Source organism: Talpa occidentalis, unplaced genomic scaffold (genome assembly GCF_014898055.3).
Source record: "Talpa occidentalis isolate TD23 unplaced genomic scaffold, MPIMG_talOcc4v2.1 talOcc4.4, whole genome shotgun sequence".
In the NCBI taxonomy this organism is placed as follows: Eukaryota; Metazoa; Chordata; class Mammalia; order Eulipotyphla; family Talpidae; genus Talpa; species Talpa occidentalis.
The window spans coordinates 34,962,917-34,980,773 of NW_023604295.1; the positions used below are offsets into that span (position 1 = coordinate 34,962,917).

Here is a 17,857-nt window from a genome sequence, read left to right on the forward strand (position 1 = left end):
TCATGGTAGAAAGAAGACTAAACTAGTTTCTAAGTAGAACTGCTTTCCTGATGTGAGTTTTCTGTTTGATTCTCCCACTCATTTTCCAGATAACCTTGGACAAATCAGTTCTTCTCCCTGACACTGTTTTTTCATTATAAAGGAAGGTATTCAGGGGCCTCCCTGGTGGGGCAGGGGTTAAAGTCTCAGTGCTGTCAAGCTGACACCAGCCACTGCTGCATGAGTTCGATGCCCCTGCATCTCTGGCCTACATGCCAGTTCTTGTATGAATAAATAAATAAATAATAATTCTTTTTTAAAAAGGAAATTATTCATCTATGATTAAATGATCTCCCATGGATCTCTGTTTCGGAAAGCCTCAGACAGGCAGGAAATCAGAGTTACCTCCGAAATAGGCTACTGTTTGGCACACTTGGAAAGACACATGTTCTTATAGAAAAGAATATTTTCTTGGTATTTTATTCATGGTTAGACCATAAGCCACAGGAAAAAAAAATATTTCTTTGGTCATTGGAAAATCACATTATCCTTTATCTTTTGTATATAAAAGCCTATTAGTATCTTTTATGTGATTTTTCCTTTGTCTATGTGTTACAATGCTATTTATCATTTCCTTTTACTATTTTCACATTTTCCTATTTTTTCACTGTTTTCTTTTTATGATTTTAAGATTTAACATGAACTCTTTAGCTTACTTCAGAGATCAATAGTCTTTTGAAGAGCAGTTCTATGTCTTTTGCTGACTCATAAGTAATGACATCAAAATGGCCGTGTCTCTGTCTTGTACTCATTCTACCCACATCAGAACCACCCGGGGCACTTATTATATTTTGGCTACCATCTTTCTACACAGAGGAAGTACATCATAAGATGTAGTGTTTGTCCCTTAGAAAGTTTCCTCTCAAAGTCTAGACTTTGTAATACATGATCAAAGTTCTCTAAACCTAAGTAGATCGGGCATAAAGTCCCTTCTGAATAAATACAGATAGGTTGAGAAACAGAGACAGTTTATGTGGTAGCTACACATGTTATTTCTGGAGTTCAAAAATCTCACGTTCCCTTTTCTTGTCAATGTCATCTGTGGACCTTGGTTTTCTCATTTGTAAAATTAGGATGGTAACCACCTTGTGCTATGGTGATTACATGAGCTAATTAATGTGAAATATTTTGAACATTGTCTGGTCTGCTAAACACTCAGTATGCCTTATCTTCAGCCTCATAAATTATGTCAATAAATACATAAACTGAGCATGCTTTTCAGAGTTTGTGAACAGAAATATTCATTGAATAGAAATACTGTAATTTGAATTATGATTGATGATCAACTAAAAATACTAATTGCTACTGGTCTTCAGATTCAGTATCAAAGCTTGGACTTTTTCTTCCTCTGCTGTTTTGCTAATGAATGACACTGAGTATTCACCTCATTTACCTTCCTGCCACAGTTGAAAGACATCTGTAGCTCAGATTTGACAGACTGTGAACATTCAATACAAATCATGAGCCCTTATAATATATTAGTATACGTCATGTATCACTGTAGATGTTACAGTGGCTCTAAATGGACACATCCCTTCTCCCAGTCCACTTTCAACACCATTTACAGATGAAGAAGCTAATGCTAACAAATTTAAAAAAAAAAAAAAAAAAAAAGCTCGTGAAATGTTATACAGAGTAAGTGGTATAACTTAGTATGTGAACCCAGCTTTTTCTGCTTCCGAAGCCCACACTTTCTCCATTACACCACAATCAATGTTTCCGAAAGTTAAAAGGGGCCACATTGGTCTCCAACCTCTGGTATAATTAGCATCATGCTTTAATCAGTGAGGTTGACTATCTTGATTAACCTTTATGATAGATCATGCAAGTTTCATATTTCTAAATGAATACATAGAGGCAGCTGTAAAATAGTGGAAAAACACTGAGCTTGGATCAGAAGATTCATGTTTAGCTCCTGGCTCTGCTACTTACTAAGGGTGTGATTTTGGCGAAGTCACTTAACATAGTCACTTAACAAAACCACTAACTTGATTTGTTTCTTTATAAAACACACACACACACACACACACACTCACACTGTTCCTTTGGAAAGCATTAAATGAAGTCTAGTGTTTGCCCTGGGGTTCCTTGTTGCTTGTAAATAGCCGAGAAATGTGAAAGCCTTTTTCTTTTTCCTTCAAATTCTAATTCAAGCCCCTTATCCTCTTGGCAAGCTTTTGGCATGTTCCAGTCCTCTGTGGGCCCTTCTCTCTGAATTCATATCTCTATTGACATCTCGCATGATATTTATACAGTAGAGGATGTACTCTTTGAGGATGATGATAATTTCTTATTAAGTTCAGCCAGTTAATGATTTCCATAAACTATAGCATTTCAATCACAAGGTAAATTCCATTGACCACCCCCCCCCCCAACCCGTGGTTTAGGCAACTAATACTTAGTAAAAGGAAGCATACTGCCCTAGGTCACACAATCATAAGTAGTGGATGTGGAATTTGATCCCTAGCGGGTGGTCCCTAGAGACTGTACTCTAACAAATCTGAGCCATACCGATTATCATCAATTCTCAATGTTTCGCTTTGTTCTTTTATTCCTCCCCTGTGTGCCTTGATTTCCTGACTGGATTACCAATTCCTTGAACTAGATGTATCTCACTTATCTTTATGACTGCCTTAATGCCTAATCACTAGTGTCTGTGGGTAATTTAATGTAGATCTCACCAGAGACTACAGTTTTCCATACTTCTTGGAATCCTGAAACAAAGAACTTCTGAGTTCTTCAGCTTCTTTGTCTCTGGCCAGAAGTTAATCTTCCCACCATGTTGAGTTACTTTGATTTGATTTTCACAGGTCAAACAAAAAGCCTTTCCTCTGTTATTTTCACTGAGACACTTTGCCTGCTTCCCTGCCAAGGCCCAGAAATCCAATGTGATCGTTATGTCTGTCAAAGGGTGGACTTGTTTTCCACGGGTGTCAATGTATTTGAACAAAACACATGCCCTTTTTTTGCATCCCGGTTGCCTTGGATTGCTGAACAGGAACCTTTCTGACTCAAATGAAAACTACCTTGTGTTAGGTGAACTATGGGGAGTTAACCATTTGTTTGCCGGTGTGCATTTCCCACGAAAAACTCAAAAACAGAAATTTACCTCAGCCATGGAAAGTGATATGCCAAGCATCATATTTGCATATTAAAACCGAAAACTTATTTGCATGTTATTTCAGTGTCTTGTGTCACGTTCAGGCATCTGTCAAGCCCACTAGATAGAAACAGATTGTACAGTAGGAAAGTGTTTCTGTGCATATCAGACTGAAAATCTAGGTGCCTTCATTTTTTTTCCAACAAATTATCCCCACTATAGGTTCTCTGTTCTCTTCTGGCTCTGTATCTGAAGATATATTAAAATAACCCTGAAATCTCATGTTTTATAAAGTGTATGTTTTTAAGTGTCACCCATTTTATACTATATTGTACTGAGATAATTCAAAAACTATAAAGAAAAAAAATAGTCCAACCATCCTGACCTCAGCTTTAAGCATGCGCTATACTTCCTTTTAGTATCTGTTTTTTATACCTGCAGACACACACAGTAGCACTCTTGCATATATACTACACATATTTATTATGTATTATCTAAGTAACTTACTGTTTTTGAACATGATAAAATCTTTAACATGATAAAGTTCTTACTGTAGAGCAAAAATTATGACATGATCTATGTATCTAGCAATAAGGAATTCATAAAACCCCACATTGAACACAGTGAATTTAAACCAGTTAGGTCTAGGGCCTCCCCGGTGGCGCAGGGGGTTGAGCACAGCGCTGTGAAGCTGTCCGCAGCCTCCACAGTACGGGTTTGATTCCCAGCAGGCCAGGGAGGTTTCCACATGGTGCAGCAGACCTCTTCTGTCTCACCCTATGCTTCTCCTGAGCAGTGTATTTCAGTCAGTCTCATTGTTCTCTTCCCCGCTCTGTCTCTGGTGAATCCACTCACCCTCCCACACCTCTGGCCTGTACCCCAGTTCTTGTATAAAAATAAATAAAAATCTTTTTTTAAAGATATATTTATTCATTTATACAAGCACTGTGTACAATCAGAAGTGTGGGAGGGTGAGAGAATTCACCAGAGCCAGAGAGGGGAACAGAACAGGCAGATGGACGAAACACACTGCTGAGGGGAGCAGCGAGCGCTGCAGGAGAGGTCTGCGCACCGTGTGGGACCCCCGCCAGTGTCTGTGGATCAAACCAGCGGCACTGCAGAGGCTGTGGGCAGCTTTGCAGCCCAGCACTCAACCGCTGCACCACCAGGGGAGGCCCAAAATCTTTTTTTTTTTAAAGATTTATTTATTTATACAAATACGGGGTACAGTCAGAAGCTCAGGAGGGTGCGAGAATTCACCAGAGCCAGAGTGGGGAACAGAACAGGCAGAAGGTCCGAAGTACACCGCTGAGGGGAGGAGTGGGCGCAGCAAGAGAGGTCTGCGTGCCATGTGGGACCCTCGCTGGCGTCCAGGGATCGAACCGGCGCTACAGAAGCTGTGGGCAGCTTTGCAGCCCAGCACTCAACCGCTGCGCCACCAGGGGAGGCCCATAAATAAAAATCTTTAAAAAAAAAAAAACAGGTCTAGAACTCTGGTCAAAGAATCACTAATATGTCTCTTTGATGTACATTTTTGTATGTGCAGCTTTTGTTGAGGATAGTTTTTCCACAGGAAAATGCATAGGAACCAGAGCTCTTTGGTAAAACCTTCCCGATGTTGGAGACACTAGTCCTTTGCGTTCTTCCAAAAAAATCACATGAAGATGAAATGTCTTCTCAGGGAAGTCATTGTCAGCCACTCAGGGAACAGAGGAAAGACTAAAGGTCTACTTTTAGTCTGAAAACACAACCTTGAACAACAGTTTTTCACACTCATCAAATTTTGATATCGACTCTTTTTTGAGGTAAAACCTACCATTGGAAATAATGTCATGTGGTTGTCTTGCCTTTGCTAGATCAAATCTCTGTGTAGAATAAGTATCAAATCTAATTAATGGTGATATATGCAGATAGCTTTTAGCTGTAGCATTTTGGAAATAATTTATTTAAGTCTCTTATAGAACAATGAAAGGTGTTATGTAAGAGCAGGGCAAGTGGAATGAGATCTTATCGCCCCTCCCCCCCAACTGACTTTCTCCTTTAAGAAGTTTCCACTTAGGGCCTCCCTGGTGGTGCAGGCAGTTGAGCACAGCACTGTGAAGCTGTCTGAAGCCTCTGTAGTGCCAGTCGATCACCACCGGCCAAGGAGATACCCACATGGTGAGGCAGACCTCTCCTGTCTCGCCTTCTGCTCCCCTCAGCAGTTTATTTCGGTTAGTCTGCCTGTTCTGGTCCCCTCACTGTCTCTGGTGAATCCTCTCACCCGCCTGCATATTTGGCCTATACCCCAGTTCTTTTATGCATAAATAAAATAAATAAATCTTAAAAAAAAAGAAGATTCCACTTAGAATATAGAGGGAGGAATCAGTGAAATGAGAACAAGTCAGGTTAACAAAAGATTCTGACCTAACTTCTCGATACTTCTTGCCTACCAGGTACTAAGAGCATCAAAGGTTGTGCCTCTTCTGCCTGGAGCTTATCTGGGAAGGAAAGCATAAGGGAGACTGTTTTGCTCTGAATAGCCAAATATGAGCCCTGCTTTATTATTTATTTTTTGGTGCCAAAGGCTAAAATGTAGAAAGACTGACAATCCGAAGAACCAGCAAAGCATATAGTCACCAAATGTCATGAATTTTCAAGATTTATTGTTAAAAGAACTCAAAGTAATTACATCTCTTGTTAAAACAATTAATGTGAAATTCAGGTATACTACACTGAAGTACTTTATCAGCAAAGAAGAAAGTGGAGATTTACTGGAAAGATATTATTACTCTGCAAACATTCTACTTCCAAGAAGAAAAGCATCTTTGTTAGCAGTTTGTAAGCTGCCCCTCCTGGTAATTACAACTGCTATTTATTTCATGCTTAATATTTTACAAAGCTTCTTCATATGAGTTAGATAGTACTGTTTTCCAGTTTATAGATGAAATAATCAATAAGAAAGAAGGAAACCTACAGGGAACAGAAATGATGCCTTAGACATTAGGCCTGAGAACAAGCAGGCTATAAACCCAGGCACTGCAGACTCTACCATTGCATGTGGAGCCTGAGAATGGTGGGCAGTGAGAGACCACTTTCCCTTAGCTTGTCCTACATCTCCCTACCACCATGGTGTGCAGAGCCCAAGAGCCCTGTCGTGGGGGCCCAGCTCTTTCCCCTGGCAGCAGGAACATATGGCAACTCCAGCCTCCTGCAAGTAGCATCTTCAGTTCTTATCTATAACTCTGAATGCAGCCTATGAAAGATGATTTCAGAGATATTGATGCATGGTATGAGAAAGATGCTATCATAAATCAACCTCTTAAAAGTTGACTAACTAGAATGATTTTCAAAACTAGACTCGAGCCTTTACATTTAACATTTCTGGATCTTCTTTGTTCTCTTACCACTCATTCTCCAAGAAAATGGAACTTAGGAATAAAGGTCCAAGAACATGCCTTCATTCCTATGAAGCTATGAAGAATGTCCATTCATGGGTTTGCAAATATTCACAGGCAATTTGCCTCTCCACTTCCTGCTCTGTGTCCCTTTGTTTTTAAACTGAAGCAGAGAGGGTGTCCAGCAAATCATCTGATGTTGGCCTCAATGGGTGCTCCATCCAGACACTGAGGATATGCTATGATAATTCAGTGAGAGTCGGAAAGGAGAAGCAGCCTCAGGAAATTGTAAACTGCAAACTTGACACTGTTAAAAGGGGGTGGGGAGGACAAAAATATCAGAAATATATTTTTTTTCTGGCAGGCTTTCAGCTCCAAAATGGGGCTAATTCTACCTTTTGAAAGAAGATAATTTCAATGTTTCTTTTTTCAAGAACACGTAATTGAAGTTATTTTCCCTCTGAGAGAAGGAACCTCTTGTACATCATTACAAATGGACAAGAAAAATGAGCAGCTCTGGTACCCAGAGTGATAGAGTATTCATTATCATGTAATCTCTCTGAATATCTTGGCTGCCTTTTCCCGGTGTTTTATCTGCCTGGGCTGTGCTTTTCTGGTAAGGTTCAGATTTGTACCAAGTTGAAGTTATCTACACTATGTAACTAGAAAATCGGTGGCAGGTACTCAAGGGATGAAAATGACCCCCATTGTGGTCAACATCAGAGTAACTTGATGATGAATAGCAGAGAGGCCTTTGGCAATATGGATCCTTAGAGTATATATTTAGTTAACTTGCTGGTAACAAAGATGTCAGGTGGTATTTCCTGTGAGTCTTCTCTGTGTATACCTTCATGCAGGCTGTTTACCGTGCTTTTTTTTTTTCCCCCTCTTTGGAAGGAATAAAGGAATTCTTCCTTTCCCCTCAAGGAGAGGTGGTGGTAAGAGATGGTAGTTCATCTTTGCATGGTCTTGAGTCCATTCTCCCCATGGAGTGAAAGTTAAGTAGGCTGCAGAAACCCTGTGACCTGCTACTGCTTACTCAGATTCAGAATGCTGAATGAAGTTCTAGTTTGTTGCAGGGGATGCTGACAAGTGGCTTAAATCCTTCTGTAAGTGGAAATCTCTGTAATAATGAGGTTTCTACTTAACTCAGTGTTTCTGTTTTTAATGACAACAAAGTATCCATAAATATGAATATCTGTGATTTCACTATAAAATCTGAAGTGAGCTTGTACCCTGCATGTTACAGACACAAAAGTGATAGAATAGAATCTTGGCATTTTTGGAAACTTCATTTTTGCATGAAGATACTGAGGTTCAGGGAGTAGATTTGAGTTGCTCAAAATTACTGGGCAAGTTCAAAGCAGAGCTAAGATTAGAAAGAAAAATAGGTATTCTGTTCTTATGGGTCCCTGTGTATCAATAAGAATATATAAAACATTTCAAATACCAGCAAGTGTTATATTAATATGATGATATTGTTACTTGTGTTAGGCTTAATCTGGCAGAATTTTCTTTCTTACCAAAGATTCATGTGAGTTTTGTTCACAAAAACTGCCCTTATTTTTGCATGGTCTTACCATAACTTTTACCAGGGTCTGGATCCATATTTGCCTGTAGTTTTCCTATTAAGTCTTCCCTGGGAGGATAATCAGGTGGTCCCTAGCAGGAAACAATAGCTTGGCAGAGAAGAATCAGTTGCAGACATTTGGACATTTTCTCATTTCTGACTTTTTTTATGTGTAAGGAAAAAAGATACATATTCTTTTTATAACTCGTATAAAACTTCATTGTAGAAAAAGGAAACTTATAAAGAATATAAACCACTTTCCCAATACTTTCAACCATTAACCTTTGGACATATTTCCTTCCCATTGCCCCTTCTGTAACAAATGAGACGGCTTCAACCTGATCAGAGCTTGGCTCTCCACAGGGCAAACAGTTGACCCTGTTCCTAGGCCACATCTCACTGCAGAGAGACTGGGAAATGTGGCTTAGTTGTGTGCTCAGAAGGAAGAGATTTGGTGAGCAGTTAGTAGTCTCTGCTTTTGTTTATGAATTGCTGGCATAGAATTAGAGAGGATAGAGCTGGCCTTCCTGCTGCCTCAGTTTGTATTCAAAGGAGAGCAAAGATTATGCCCAAACAATAAGTTGTGTTAATTCCCTGAGGGTTCACCCTATAGCAGCAGGAATTATCAGGTTTTCTTTAATTATTGTTGATTTAAATTATAATAGTCAAGGCCTCCTGGTGGCACAGGGGTTAAAGTCTCAGAGCTATCAAACTATGGTCAGTCACTGCTACAGCACTTTCAATCCCCAACAAGGGAGCTAACCCACATGGCACAGCAAACCTCTCCTATCTTGCCTGCTGCTCCTCTCAGGATGTGTATTTCAATAGATCTGCCTGTTCTGCTCCTCACTCTGTCTCTGGTGAATTCTCTCAACCCCTGCCTGAACCTCTGGCCAATACCCCAGTTCCTGTATGCATAAATAAATAAATAAATAAATCTTAAAAAATAAATTAAGTAAATTAAAACAGTCAGTTCCATTCATTTTTCACATATCTTTCTAGTACTTTTTCTATGAAAAGAAAATATGTGAAATAAAGCATGGAATTTGAAGTCAGGTGACCCCAAGTTTTGGACTCAAGTTCTTCATAATTGCTGACCTGGGGGGGTGGGGATATAAATCATTTTCCCAGCTTCATCTATAATTTTGTCACCTGCACTGGAATAATATCTCTCTCAAGACACGGGTGATCCAAAGTCCCTTTGTTATTGTGCTTTGTACTTAAGCTCTATACAGAATGAGATGTAAGCCGTATCTTTTTTAATTTTCCCAACGTCAGTGAAGTAGCATATGCAGGCCTGTTTTTAGAAGGAAATCTGAAATAATGAAAGTTCACAAGCTCCTAAAGATCCCAAGTTAGTGTCATAGTTAAATCTGTCTCCATACTTAAAGCCAGCACCATGTGATGGAGGTCCCATTACTAACTTAGACAACAAAAAATATTATGCTCTTAACTCCCCATCTCACTTCGGTCTCACAACTCTTTCATTTACCCTCCACCCACAGATAACTTTGTATATATGATTAGCTCACTCCTCTGATGAAAATCCCCAATCAGTTTCTATTGCCTGGGTTTTTAGATATGTTCCCTACAGTCTGTGAACTTCCTGAAGCTGTAAGAAAATTGCAGGTTCATTTTTATGGACTTCATTCTCTTCTAATAGGGAGTTTAATGCATGAGTTTTTCAGAGCTGTTCCTGGTTTCACACAACGCCTATAGCCTTCTCTATAGCAGAGAAGCCTTAAGCCCCTCAGTCTGGCATGACAGCTCATTAGCCTACCCTTCTTATCTCTGGCCTCTCCTGTCTTAAACAGCAAGACACTTGCAGTTGTACACATACACACCAGACTGCTTCTCACTTATGGCCTGCTGCTGCCCTCACAGTCCCCAACTTGACCTGGGAAAGAGGTCTAATCCAGTGCCAGGGTTTTGTTAGCATTCAGAATATCTTTATCATTTGAATTCACCGCATTTTAACAAGTTATACTTCAAAGACTATAGATAGAAGTAGACTTATATGATAGAAATAAATATAAACTTAGAATGTGAAAGCCTTCCCAGGTTCCAAACTCAGAGATAATCCCCTTTCACACTTGAGAACTTTCAGCCTTTTCCTTATCTGTATGTAGATCTGTGGATAATAAAATTATTTTTACTTTGCAAAAATGGAAACATCATTTAAAATACCCTATAGCCAGATCTGTCCATTTGATAATATGGCTGGGTCATCTTTTCATACTTATATATGTAGATTTATTGTATACACTCTTAAAGTCTCCATTGCGTGTTATTGCCTGTTTAGGCAACCCCATATCAACGGATGGATAGACAAGTCATTACTTTTTGTTTCTTTTCTCAAATATGCATCTTATGACCAGCATTGGTCATTTAATTTTATGTTCTTATTATAAGTACTTCTTTATAGTTTTTTTAAAGTAGTACTATCTGTGCAACTTAAATTTAATAATAATAGCATAGATTCCCACCAGTACACTGTGCTTTTTATCCTTAATCATTTGTACTTACTTCTATACACTCATTATACGCCAATCCTCTCAAAGGCAAAGACTTTGTCTAATATATCTATGTCACACTCTCTGATGCTTGCAGAGGGTATACAAAATTGATGCTGTATAATGAGCAGATAAACTAATCAGGAAACGAGTAAGTGAGTGATTCAATAGCTCCTTTATCCCTCACTCCAACCATCTAGGGCAGGTGTTTGTAGTTTAGAGAGACCCTAAGCTTAACATTTAATGTTTATTGAATTATGAATCTAGAATGGTATCTTGTCTTGACTTTATCATATCTAGCCTTTCCATGATCTTTTTTGAGTAAATCTCCTGATCTCACAATGAATAGGTTGAGATAATGATTCTTCATATCCCAGGATGCTGCTCTATTTTTTTGTCCCTCTCACCTGCCACAAGCCATGGTTTATTTGCTGCTTTCTGATCTTCAATCTAAACTTTCTAGCAAGGAAATAAAATCCCAGGGGTAAGATTAGTGACCAACATAACAGATTCCTGCCTTTTTCAGCCTTCTGCATATCTTTACTATAACTTACTATGCATTTTTTTAATCTAAAAATGGAAGATAATCATGTGAAAATGCCAAATAGATACCAACCAACAATGTCACATCTATTTATAAGGCATTTCATGCCTTAGACATCACATAAAAAATTAACACTCATCTTGAAGTTGTTGTAAGAATGAAACATTTGTACTTTATAGGATTTCACATCAAAGATTTGTTTAGTATAGTGATGATAATCACTATATGCATATGCAGTTTATTGTACTGATTCTTGTAAACTATTCATAGAAGAAGAAACTCTTGGTCAATGAATTTATGAATATATAAACATCAAGAATGAGGATTGCCATTCTCATTTCTGCCCATTAGCCATGGTGGATACCATCATCATTTCTCAACCTTTTATAACAGAGTGGCTAGTTTGATAATGATTGAAGATGTTTGGCAGTAGTCAAAGTTATAATATAGGGAACAGAAAATATTGGGTTGTGTTGTCAGAAAAGTCATGATGCTTGAAAAACAGAAAAGATACATCATGACTTTCTGACAACCCCATATAATAAATCCCCTTGTATTTACCATGCACAAAGAAGTCATCTGGCCTTTCTTCCTCTACATACTTGGGATTTTTGGTTAATCAACTCAAGTGCTCTTTCACCTAACAATTCTCTCCCTGTGGTGCTATAATTATGGCTTATCTACATATTTAAGCACCAGCCCAATGTCAACTCAACTGACTAACTTTCCCCATTCCATATCTGGCTGTATATAGTGCTGGGAGAAAAAAGGACTCAACATCTTTAACTGAAACACATAGTCTTGCACTTTCTCAACCCCTCTACCAAATCAGATCTTTTATTTCATTTCTTATCTCAAATGGTATACATGGCCCAGAAATGCAAGAGTTCCTTATGCCAACTACTATCAGCTAGTATGTTTCTGCCCCTTTGGCTGAATAATCCTAGCCTGGGCTGCTACCTCTCCCTTAGAATTCTTTCTCTCAGACTGTTAGGGGGAAAAGGATGTCCTAAAGCTAATTCCATACAGACTTTGTGGACTCCACCACCCACTCCAGACCAAAGCCAAAAGACACTGGGAACTCCAAATCCCATCACCACCAAAGGGAAGGTGGCTGGGACCTGAGGGTGGGGTTAAGCAGCCAGGTTTGGTATAAAGCCAGACACATGGGCTTTGGAGATCCCCCATTTTGGCTCTCTGCCAGCTAGCAGCCGTTCGGCCATCTCTGAGCGTGCCTTTGGGTTTCCAGGTCAGCGGATCGGGTAGGACGCATTAAAGACTTTATTTCCCTATTTTCTCCCTGAGTTGTACATTTCCTTAATTCCCTTTCCCTTGTAAATAAACCTTTTATTAACCTTTTGTGTGTGCCTATAGTGGAGTATTAATAAGTCCCTTTTAAGCACGCGGGTGAGGACCTACAGCCAGGCAACCCGTTTTGATATCGGGGTTGTTCCGTGACAAGACTACAGGAGAGGTCACTTCTATACTCTGATTGCACCCTTTCTGCCATTGTTTTACCTTTAATTATTAATGTGCCTACCTCTCTCACTTGACTGTAAGTTCCAGAAGGAGGAAAGCTCAATTTATTCATCTTTTAATAAATATACATCTTATACATGATTGCTTAGCAATTGTTAAGTGAAATGGAGTCCCACTGTGATAAATATGGATTTCCAAAGCCTGCTAGATGACTCATCATAAGGCAAGGGAGTAAAGTAATGTGTTCAAGGTCAGACACGGAATAACTAATAAAACTGATTCTAAAATCACGGTCTCCTATCAGCCAAGTCTTGTTCTTTTTCCTCTACAGTGTAAACACTGATTGTCTGAGTTGATGTCTAGATTGCACTTAAGGATCTGTGTGTTTTCTGCCTTTCAGGGTGGACAAACAGGATCAATGGGACCTCCAGCTGCCCCCCCTTCATTCCGCCCTGAAGATGAGCTTGAACATCTGACCAAAAAGATGTTGTATGACATGGAAAATCCACCTGCTGATGAATATTTTGGTGAGTAGGTTCTGGAGCTGACTTCTCAAGTAAATGTCCTGTTCTATCTTCCTTCACTGATAATTAGGAGTATTATCAAGTGCAGTGGTAAAGGATTTGACTCAGGATGCATTAGAGTTGGTATGTATGCTCAGACTGAGCACTTCTGGGAACTAAATTGTGAAACTGATATAAATGTGGTATCTGTTTAACATGTACGAAAACCTCAGCAGTACCAAGCAGTTTCTTGAGATACAAATTTGATTTTAAAACTTAACTTTTGACAATTTATTAACATTTTATCAAGCAGAAATAGGGTTTTTGCATGTATGTGTTCAGATTTCTCACTGGGACTAAATATTCATGAGCACACCTTGGAATTGAGTATAGTCTAAACTGCTGTCTCAATTCTTTCCCTCAGTTCAGGAAAAGTTGTTCCTTTTGTGCTTTTTCAAACCTCTCCTCTCTTCAAATCTGTGAATAATAATGAGCAAATTAACCCATCTTGTCCATAAGTATAATGTGAATTTATGAATTTTATGACAATTGTAATTTGCTAGGGATACATAACCAGTCCTTGGGACAGAATAATTAATAAATCACATAAATAATAACCAGTCTAAGTAAATTGATGAGGCATGAGAGGTTTAGGTCAAATGTTCATCAGGAATGTCAGGAATGGTTTATTGAAGAATTGGTGACACTTGACCCTGGACCCTTTAAGTAGGGCCTCTCAAATCTTCTGTAATAAAAGGCTGTCTCCTCCTCAATCTGTTAGAGACCAGTTTGTTGACATAGTACAATATAAAGCAACTACTAAAAAGTGAAATTTAAGAATACAAAATGGAAGACCAAGTCTCATCATTTCTAAATTTCACAATGATAAATTATTCTGTTAAATTGCTGTAATATCTTCAAAATACTGTTTCTATACTTGTCTCTCTGCAGGGTGATAAGCATTCCTTAGTCAGACATCCATCTGAGAACTATGCTTTGAGTAACAGACATATGGAGAATAGACATTGTATCAGGGGGTTGTTGAAGACAAAGGCTCAGAGGTGGAAATTGCACAGAGCTTTTACTTTTTCCTTTTTTTTCAAATCTTCCCACTTGGGAGTATGATAACACTGGTCCAAAATCACAATGAAGATGGACCTGCAGGTATTAGAGTATAAAACAGCTTGGCATTTATTTGTATGCAGGTGGCTGTGTAGCTTTCTTGAAGGCACAATAGTGGGAATACAGAGGTCTGGTTCTGGTCCCTTCTCTGCTTTGCACTGGCTGAGCAATACTAGGGTATTTTCTCTCAGCCTGAACCTCATTTCCCATCAAAAGCATAAAGTAAATGTCCTAGCATTTTTCTCAGTTTTAGTAAGTTCACTATAGAAAAACCATTAACCCATGAAGTATAATGATTAAGCTAAAAACTAGGCATAAATTGGTGGAGATTAACACAAATACATAAATAGTAAAAGAAAAAGTCACTAGTTATATTAAAGTATGTATGCCATGCTTTTCTCAGTAATGAGGGAGAAAAGTTAATATAGAGTGTAAGATAAACTTGTAAAAATTCAAAACATGTTAATAGTGAAAAATATGGTCTCTATTAACATATTTTAAAAATTAAAAGTTAACATGGCAAGTATATGTGCTTCAAATATCACAACAACATAGTACATAGCTATAAAGAAAAGTGAGCATAGGGAATGATTGTGCTAATGAGTACATGTTAAGCACTCTGGGAAACAGATATAAATTAAATATTATTTTTGCCTTCAAGAACGTTTTTAGCTCTACTACTTACAGCTTAGACTTTAACCAGTTACTTACACTCTGTAAAACTTCATTTTTTTTGTTTTATCTATAATATGGAAATAATAGCTAGCTCATACTGTTATTGTGAGCATTGAATAAAATATTTATAGGAAGCACTTAGCCAACTTCTTGGCATGTAGAATATGCTCAATAATCAAAGTTACCCCATTCTCCTGAGGGTTGCAATTTATTTCAGAAAACAAGACATACTCATTAGAAATCCATTAATAATACTTGATTTAAATTTAAGTTCCTAGCAAAAATAGAACATATGTCACCAACCGGTAAGTAATCATTGCCAGATGAGGATTACTAGCCATGAGACAGAATTTGGAATAACAACTAACCTTTATTGAGAGCTTAAAAATGGCAGTACTGTTTTATGCACTTTGTAGAAATTAAAAATTTCATCCTTACAGAAATAAATGTGAAATAAATATTATTATTTCCAGAGTAGGAAATTCAGGCATAGAAATGTAAACTAATATGTCCAATGTCAACAGCTAGTAAGTTGCAGGACTGGATTAGAATCCAGGCTCCAGGTCTATACATTTTTCTTCAACTCTCAGATCTTGTTCCGCAGCTTTACTGAGGTATAAGAGGTATACAAAAATCTTCACCTAATTAATATATATAATTTGGTGGGTTTAGACTTCTATAAATACTTGTTTTACCATTATCATGCTAAGATAGTAAACATATCCATCACCTCCAAAAGTTGAGATTGGATATTTTGGGAAGGTTTTGTGGAGGTGATAATGAGATGAAAAACTAGAGATGGGTGAATGAACAAAATGTGAACCAAGACCAGGATTATTCAAAGAAAATTTATGTGTGAAAACATTTATCAATTGTCTGTTATGTACCGACTACTGTGTAAGGTGTTGGAGGCATATGGAGACAGGCAGACATGGGTCTTACCTTTAAAGTTGCGTATAGTCTAACGGGGAATGTGGATGGAGTTATGGTGTTTAGTCATAACACAGACAGAAAGTGACGAGTGACTTAATTAAAGTTCAGCAAGTCTCTTTGAGAATTCAGAAAAAGATGAGAGACATTTCCAAGTAGGGACAGAAACATGTTTATGAAGTAGTTAGCCTTTGAGTAAATCTTTAAAAGTAAGCTAACAGAGACATGGCAGTGGGAAGACAGTAGAGAAGGGAGGTCATTTGTAATGAGGTGAATTTTAATATAACATGGAATGGAAATCATTTGAGTGAAACACCCATTTTGGAAGGAACAAATATTGGGAAATAAGGTTGGAGAAGTAGGTCGAGACTAACCGGAACTAGGGCTCTTAATGTCTGATTAAAAGCTAAGGACTTTATCTTATATAATGAGTCTTTGTGCATTGAAACTGAATGCTATGAGAACTGTTCCATCCATAGTGATCACAAATGTGACTCTATAGTCAGAATACCATACTTTAAATGCCAAATCTACTTACTAGGTAAAAGCAGGAAGCAAAGGACAACAGAACTATCCTTTACTAACCCATTCTTTAAATATTTCTTAAGTATGTTCTCCATGCCTGCCACTGTGCTGGGTGTTAGTGACACCCAGGTGCAGAGGTTGTGCCGTCATGGAACTTCCAAGTTCCTGAGGACAGGAGAGAGACATTGATGTAAGAGATGTCAGATGCAGATATCAACATTGTGTCAGGTCTACCTGAGGTGTGATGTGAGCATAAAAGACACAATGAGTAAGTCGGCCTGAAAGTGAGGGGAAGACTATATATCAGTGAGTTTGTATCTAGATTAGATTCTCTAACAGAATTGTACCTTATTTCCATTCTGGACTGGAAATGGCATTGCCAAATACAACCTTAAAAGAATGTCTGTTGCATTACTATCCTCATCACCTACTCTCTTTTTCCATCAATTTGCCCAAAATGTTGGAATTTTCTTTGACACTATAGCTGATTTGCTGAGGTACAGTAAGTGCTTTAATGTCAAAGAGCTCCTGTTAAATGAGAGAGAGAGAGAGTGAGGACACAAAATACAGATAAATGCAGCCAATGGAGCAGGTTCCACTGTGGTCATATTCCTTTCTTTCCATGCAGTCCTTTCTTCTTTTTCTCTTAAATGGAATGATTCACACATGTATTTAATATTTTGTTGTTGTTATGAAACTGTTCTCAGCATTTTTAACAATTTTTCTTTATAATTAAAGAAATGTAATTATAGTAAGCCTAAAAGTATTGGGAGAGATGTGAAAAGATCACCTCAGAGATGAATTAAGTACAAAGGAGAAAATATGTCCTTACAGTGGAGGTATCTGATGGAAACCTCCTTAATACAAGTGATGAATTTTAATATCACCAGTAATGGGAAAAGCTGACGGATAAACTGATGTGGTAGGAGGTACACAGCATCACCTAAGTAATTGTCTTGCTAAAACATTTAAACTGACTCAACCTTTAAGAAATAGGCAAATCCAGATGTTCTAACATTCTTCAAGGTTTCATCCTGAACATTTCAAAAATGTCAATGTCCATGGGCCTCCCCTGGCGCAGCAGTTGAGCGCTAGGTTGCGAAGCTGCCCGCAGCCTCTGCAGCGCCGGTTTGAACCCCGGCTGCTCCCCAGCCACCGGAGGAGAGTCCCACATGGCGCGCAGACCTCTCCGGCCGCCCGCTGCTCCCCTCAGCAGTGTACTTCGGCCCTTCTGCCTGTTCTGCTCCCCACTCTGGCTCTGGTGAATTCTCTCACCCTCCCGCGTGTCTGACTGTACCCAGTGCTTGTATAAATAAATAAAAATAAATCTTAAAAAAAATTATCTCCCTTAAAAAAAAAAAAAAGTCAATGTCCTAAGAGACAATTCAAATTAAAGAGACATGCCATTCAAATGCAAAGGATGAATCTTGATTGGATTCTGAATCCAGAGGATAAAAATCTATATAGTATTTGGAGCAGG

The 17,857-nt window shown here is 38.4% G+C and overlaps 1 protein-coding gene across 4 annotated transcripts in view; it reads left to right on the forward strand.

The window, feature by feature from the left end:
• The window catches only part of LPP (LIM domain containing preferred translocation partner in lipoma), a 640,196-nt gene that overhangs the window by 461,984 nt on the left and 160,355 nt on the right, over positions 1 to 17,857 (forward strand). For all 4 annotated transcript variants that reach the window (XM_054700434.1, XM_054700432.1, XM_054700433.1 and 1 more), the window contains one exon: positions 13,023 to 13,149. In XM_054700434.1, the coding sequence (XP_054556409.1) occupies positions 13,023 to 13,149 (127 nt within the window). The remainder of the gene's footprint in view (positions 1 to 13,022; positions 13,150 to 17,857) is intronic.